The 7344-nt window shown below is 43.9% G+C and overlaps 1 protein-coding gene across 1 annotated transcript; it reads left to right on the forward strand.

Annotated features, from left to right (window-relative positions):
- Window positions 1-131: 131 nt before the first annotated feature.
- Window positions 132-7197, forward strand: LOC138209029 (mucin-12-like). Its single transcript, XM_069167351.1, has 10 exons — window positions 132-473; window positions 1281-1362; window positions 1577-1933; window positions 2720-2833; window positions 2942-3056; window positions 3164-3273; window positions 3368-3501; window positions 3599-5547; window positions 5642-5740; window positions 6537-7197. Exons 1-10 carry the CDS (start codon window positions 391-393, stop codon window positions 6602-6604), a joined length of 3111 nt encoding a protein of 1036 aa, XP_069023452.1. The 5' UTR covers window positions 132-390; the 3' UTR covers window positions 6605-7197.
- Window positions 7198-7344: the final 147 nt, after the last annotated feature.

The following is a 7344-nucleotide window of genomic DNA, read 5'->3' on the forward strand; positions in this document are numbered from 1 at the left end:
CATATACCAAAAAGTACAAAATGTTACTCCTTTACGGCATCGAGTATCTGACTCCCCCCCTGCCCCCCCCCTCTTTATCCGTGTTTGGTAGAGTCCAGGGAGGTGACGTATGTTACAAACCCGGAAGAAGATGTAAACGACGGAGCGATGTCGCTGCCTTGCGGGTAGGCATGTGGACCAGACCTGAATTTATTGTGACACGTCCGGTATTTGCAACAAAAAAAAAAGGAGCAGGTTACGCTACAAAATATTAAGGACATTAAAATAAGCGTTATATTTGCTGGCATACCGCGAGCGTCACCCTTCGCGTGCAGGCGGCTGTTACCAAAGTTTGTTGTTTAATTTGTTTGGACGACGAGAAACAAACAACTAACAGCTGATGAAATTAACATGGCTTTTGCAAACCTGTTCACGAAACTGTCTGCTGGGGATGAAGACGTGAAGAGTCCTGGTCAACCAGCCTTCACGCAGTGGTACGTTAACGACAGTACATCTGAATATAATATATATTATACATCTATAGATCTTGATGGTTTTTTTTCCATTCATCCCAAACTGTATTTATTTAAATTTGATTCTATTTGTTTGTGTGTGTATATAGTCTGTGTGTGTGTGTGTTTATTTAACAATTTATTCTATAATTATTTTGTATCTATATTATTTCTTATATCTTCTACATATTTGTAAACAATTGTTCATGTCGTGTGCACTTTTTGGTTTTCTTTGCTGCTGTGACGACCGAATTTCCTCACTGTGGGATTAATAAAGTCTAATCTAATCTGGATGGCTGGATAACTGCAGCCAGTCACAGTTACTGAGTAAAAATATGTAATTAAATTACAGTTAATGAACAAAATGTTAGTTATTTCAAAGGGGAACAATCAAATATATTCTTTTTTGATACAAAACTTACTTTTCTTTCACTGCTGTGATTTCTTTTGATGGTTGTGCTTTAAAATCTTAACAATCTTGATTCAAATTCTATTGAACATCATTTAATTAAAGTTTGTCAGTAATCAGTGTTGAGTTCTGTTGGGATGTTTACATCGACTGGTTTTCTTTTTTTTTCATTTCTTTTTTTTTTTAGCTTTATCGCCTTAGTTTAAAACATTAGTTGGAAATCAAATGTCACAAGGTACTATGACGAAGTGATTAAAATAGTTTGGTCGTTTTTTAACAGGGTTGTCTTTGACCTATTACATTTTCAACACTAAAAGTGCTAAAAGAGCAGGTCGGTGTTAATGATCACTCTCGCTTCACTCACTCGTTTTACTTTGAAGGAACTGGACTGGGGATGATCCAACAGGCTGCGGCAGGAAGAGGAAGACCCAGTGGGAGCAGCCGGGACCTCAAAACAAGAAGGTGAGTTTGCATTGTAAACTCGACATCACATATCTGTGTGCACCTTTTATTGACACTTTATTGAAGCATTATCGCACAGTTTGTGAACATCTTTTGTTGGGCTGCACGATTCTGGATAAAATGAGAATCACGATTATTTATTTTTTTTGGCTTAGATTTGAGCAAACATCTTCTTGAAATTCAATCTTTCTCTATTTTTTTTTTTCTTTCACAGAAGCGATTTTACCAAAACCACACAAAAACTAATTATAATTATAATTCCTTCAACGCGGAGGCCGGAGGTGGCCGTCAGCAGAGCGCCGATGGGAAGCACGCGATGGGCGGCTTCACCAAGCAGGTGACGAGTCACCCCGATGGTAAAGACGGCCTCAACAGCCGGCACTGCAAAGGCTGGAATGAAAAAACGCAAAACAGCTTTCATGTGGACGAGCGACAGCAGCGTGGAAAGAAGAAGACGCAGAAGCAGAAATATAAGCATCAACGCCAGAATGGACGTAGAGATGGAGGTGAAGATGGAAGACATGTGATGAGAAAAGGGGGAAGAGGCGAAAGACGTAACGACGGGAAGCAGGTAGGCATGTTGTCCTCCTTTCTCTCTCCGCATATCCTGTCTGCTCATCAACTATAATATATAATCTCAAAAATGCTAAAGAGATTTTTCTGAGTAGCTGGCATCAGTGGAGATATTTACAGCATTCTTATTATTTCTTGGTGGCCTCTTTTAGATAAATTATTTTCTAAATGAGACTTAATAATAATTAGTGAAGACTTTATTTTATGGTCACATGTTTGGCCAATAAATGTGATTGACAGCAGACGATGCGATCAAAATGGTGTCGACCGTTAAGGTAAAAAGGCGCATTATAAATGCAGACCATTTATCCCTAACGTTCAATGAGTCCAAGTGAATGTTTGTGCCAATTTTGAAGAAATTCGCGCAAGGCGTTCCCGAGATATCGAGCTCATGAGAATGGGGCGGATGGATGTGGTTACAATGACCTTTGACCTCCATAATCTAGTCCGTTCATCCTTGGGACCAAGTGAATGTTTGCACCAAATTTGAAGAAATTCCCTCATGGCCTTCTTTGTATGGCCGACAACCTGAGAACCTTCGGCCACGGTTGTCGCCGCCACAGAGGCATCGAAGAAAAAAAAAAAAAATCAGGTCAGACAAAAGGAACAACAGACATGGGAAACTTCAATTTGCATAACTCAAACCACAAAACTTCATTAATGAAGTAAGTGTTCCTGACAAAAGAGCCAAATGCCACTAAGAATCCGGTCAAAGGGACAAAACACTCTTTTTTTTGAAAATGTATTTTATCTTGAATCTCACGATGTGTATCTTTCCTTGTAGACCGATAAATTAACACGCACGAGGTTCATGAGCCAAGAGTTCAAGGACCAGAACGCGGTGATGGTGGACGGACGGTTACTCTGCCGACATTTCCTCTGGGGACGGTGCATCAAGGCCGGTTTCACCAACACCGACAAGTCAAACCATAAAAGATTCTCCTCATTTTGTCCGACTGCAGTGAACCTAACATTTCTCTCTTCCTTTTTTCCCCCCCGTCTGCAGGCCAACGAATGCCAGCTGGAGCACGTTCAGAGCTTCAACGGTCTCCTCAAGGAAGTCTGCAAGTTTTACGTCCAAGGGTTCTGCACCAAAGGGGAGAGCTGCCCGTACATGCACAATATCCTTTGGTTCACCGTTGGCGGTCTGCGTGTCTTCCTGTCGTAAACTCGTAGCACTAAACTGGAGGCCGTTGTTGTATCTAATATTTCCTTTACTGGTCTGCACAGTCTTTTCCCTGCAAGTTCTTCCATAGAAAAGGAAAGTGTTCCCAAGAAGCGGACTGCAAGTTTTCCCACGAGCCTCTTAACGACGTCACTAAGCGGCTGTTCGAAGAGGTGTGAATGCAAATATCCAGCCATTAAAATGTTATTCAAAAGGTATTACATGCGCCGTGCTTAACTAGATCTGCGTTATGTGTATTCGATGCAGACGTTAAAACGGGATACAGACTACGCACTTGCGAAAAAAGCTGAGCAGGAGGCGGCGGCACAGCCGGAGATCTCGGAGGAGTCCGAAATTATAGAGGCAAACCCGACATCCGATGTAGTGACTCAGCCTCTCAGGTATGCACGTGCGAACCTAAATCTTTGTGTTCTCATCTTTGTTGTGACATTTGGGATTAACCTTCACCGGATATTTTTTGTAATTTTTATTTCCCAGGTTGAACTTTTACAGCACTGCGGGAAAAATCGGCGGGGAGGAAACCTCACGCCCGACCGAAGAACAGGCCGATATCGCGGCTGAAGAGCGACCTCACAGCCCTCCATCGACCAACCAGGAGGAGCCAGTTAGTTACTCGGTGGAAGCCGTGCTGGGACCTCAGCTGTCCAGACCGTTCCTTAATTTCTATACGACACCTGGAAGTCAAGAATCAACGACTGTCCCTTCTTCTGTTGCCACTTTGGGCTACGCAAACCAAAGCGAAGCTCCCTACTCTGTCGATGCCGTCCTCAGGTCCTGCAAATCAGCGGAAAATCCTACTTTTGGACCAAGACCTGTATCCTCTACCCCAAAAACAGATTTAGAAGAAAACCCCGATCTTCTGCACAGCTCGCAAACACAAATTGAGAAGGACTCGCTAAATACGGGAGATCAAGAAACAAAATCCCAGGTAAAAATGTTCAAGAGCCTTCCTTTCTTCGTAACGCAAAACACCGAAGAGCAGGCCGAAGTCACGGAAGAAGTCATCCCACCACGTGCATTGGAGGCTGCTCGACCTCACAGCCCTCCATCAACCAACCTGGAGGAGCCAGTTTGTTATTCCGTGGAAGCCGTGCTGGGACCTCAGGGATCCAGACCGTTCCCTAGTTTCTTTACAACTCCTGGAAGTCAAGAATCAACGACTGTCCCTTCTTCTGATGCCACATTGGGCTACGTAAACCAAAGCGAAGCGCCCTACTCTGTCGATGCCGTCCTCAGGTCCTGTAAATCAGTGGAAAACTTGACTTTTGGCCAAAGACCTGCTGCTCTAACTGAAAACACTGATCCTCTGCAAAGCTCACAACACCGAAATGAAAAGGACTCCCTAAATACCGGAGATGAAGCAAACAAGTCCCGGCAAAAAATATTCAAGAGCCTGCTTTCCTTCGAAGTGCAAAAGATCTGCCCCGATCTTTCAGAGTCCCTGAAAACTCCTCGAAGAGCTTCTCATGGAGTCACGGAGGCAGATAAGTCTGGAAGCACAGGATGCTCCCACCTGCCTGCAGGTACTGCCTGCTCAGTAAACTCAAAAAATGAAGGTGTTTTTCGATTTGGACGCCCCTCAGGTCAGACGTGTGCTCCCAAACGTCCTGCACACACGAAGCCACATCTTCCCGTTTGGACATTTCACTCACAGTCGTCAGTACAGCCTTTTTTGAAGTCGGAGGGCGGAGGTGCCGTTCCCGTGGCATCCGCGGGCCGCTCCGTTAAGACGAACGACTCCGCCAAACCTGCCATCACCGAGATGCACCGGCGCTCCAAACGGACACAATCGGGCCTTAAACTCGGCGCACAGCGACAAAATTCTCCTGAGAGCAAATCAGAGTGTAGCAGTAAACTTCCAAATACTAATGGATGTCATCAGACCCAGAAAAGATCTTTTCACAGCCTTTTTGCGAGCCCCATCAGTGACGGTGTGATCTCAGCTTCTCCTCGACGTTTTATTCAACCTCCGCAGTCTGCAGATTTCACAGGTAAAGACGGAGAAGTTCAAACGGCACCCGAACCTGACAAAACGTCCGCCGCGTCCTTCTTCAGCCTCTTTGCAACCCCGCTCAAGGGGAGCGCCGCTTCGCACTCGTCCCGGAGATCCCAAGCAGATGATTCAAAGACGCGTCCGTGCGGGCAGCAGCTGGCCGAGAGCACATTTCAGTTATCAGGCTCCAAACAACAGGCTTCCGATTCAGGGGCACCGCTCCCGTGTCAGGTCGGAGGTGATGTCACACGAACCTCTCGGGAGCCGACATCTGACTTCTGCTCCGGTCCTAAAACCGGACCGGATCCCGTAAAGCAGCCGGTGAATCCCGTTTGCAGCCTCGTGTCCGACTCCCTCAGTGAGGCGCCGGTCAGTCCAAGCCGGTGTTCAACCCGGGCTCAGCAGCGGCCTCCCCACACGTCGTCCCGCACGGGTAAGGCCGTGCCGCATGTATACGTACGAATATGAGCCTGAAATGCTGAAATATGTTGACGCCTTGTATGATTTTGTGGGATTTGCTTTGGAAGTTGCTGCGAATTCAGTTCTGAAAACCCTCTTCGTGGGCCTGAGGCCGTACCGAGAGGACGGAGAGCGACGCGACCGTCTTCAGATCAGTTCTCCTTCAGGTACGCTGTTCATTCATTCCTACCGTAGACGGTTAGACCAACAATCGGGCCGCACGATTAAGTGTAATAAAATCACCATCTCGATTCACACCTCTGTGCCGTCTCATTTCTAAATGACGATTGTGCGCATTTTCATTCGGGACGTCGGCTACATCAAAACAAGCGCTCTATTTTAAGAGTGAGAGACAACGAGGAGAAGACAACGGTAAAAAAAAATACTGGTTCAAAGGTTAAACAAGAGACTGAAGCTGATTGTTTTCATGTTCAGCGATTCATGAAGTTTAAAACCAAGCGTTTCCTTTCTGTCGTCCACTATTAATATACAGGTATCATGAGCAGGTAGCCTGCCGAGTTGTGCCCGCCCGCTGAGAATTGCATGCACCTCTGTCAGCTTCATCAGTGATGATAAATCATCTGAAGCCTGTAGTTTTTGATCATTTTGAGTCGGCGTTTGTGTTTTATTAGACTCAGTAGTGGCATTTTACCTGATCTGATCTGAAATTTACAAAGTTTCCTTGAATAAGCTTAATATTTATATTATTATTGATATTTTACTGGAATATTTTATATTCTATAACAGGAACCAACACATTTTTTTTTTTATTTTCTGTGTTAGGTAAATGAAAGCAATAAACATTGAAGAGATACTCAACTCAATTCTGAGCAAAAAAAATTTTTTATTCTCATTCTTTTCCAGAATCATGCAGCCTTAATTAACATCCAATAGAAGCTGATAAAATGATGTCTTCCCGGTAGGATTAAACAACATTTTGTTATTGCTGTAACTGTATTTCAGAAAGTGAAACGAGCAGCAGGGGGCGTGTGTTTGCTGAGCAACAGCAGAAGAGTGAAGAGGAGGGATGACGAGAGAAGAAGCACGAGGTTAGAGGACAGAGCAGTTTTGTTTTCATTTAGAGCGTCTGGCTTCCTTCAGCATCGTATCAAATGGCATCGTGTGCGTCAGTGTGTTGACTTAAAGGACTTCAGGTTTTGCAATCATTTTTTTCTCATGGTGAACATTAAGAAGACTGAACCTGAAGACTGAAGTTTTTTTTCATCAGGATGTTTCTGTGATCAAGATTTCTGCTCATTCATTCACGCATTGGCTTAAAAACCAGGTCATCAGTGTTGGTGCATGTAATTGCCAGTTTATTAGGTAGTTTTTGAAAAGTAAAAAGCCCTAATAAACCGGCATACGAGTGTATTCTGCCTTTTGATTCCAGCAGGATTTTGTCACGCCTTGTGGTCAGTCATGCTTAGTTTTATGAAAAGCAAACATATTTAGATAATGAAACCTACCGGCTTCTTATGGCTGATTACTTTTTATTTTGTACAGACATTTTTTAATTCAGTCTTATGACTAAAAGATGTTGAGCACTTTAAAAAAAACAATGACTTGTCAAAAAATAAGATAAAGATAGAATATTCTACGCTAAATAAACATTATGCCAAAATCATCTCGACCGTCTTCTAAGTTTTGCAGCTCTGCCACTTTGATAGCAATTTCTTCTGCTCGTTTCTGATGTTTAGTCCTGACACAGTTATTCCATAATTGCCTGATCTCATTTATTTTAGTAGACTGGAACCTTTTTGCATCATTTCCA

This window comes from Embiotoca jacksoni, unplaced genomic scaffold (assembly GCF_022577435.1).
Source record: "Embiotoca jacksoni isolate LCO1_2020_lvr unplaced genomic scaffold, fEmbJac1.0.p SCAF_4, whole genome shotgun sequence".
Classification (NCBI taxonomy): Eukaryota; Metazoa; Chordata; class Actinopteri; family Embiotocidae; genus Embiotoca; species Embiotoca jacksoni.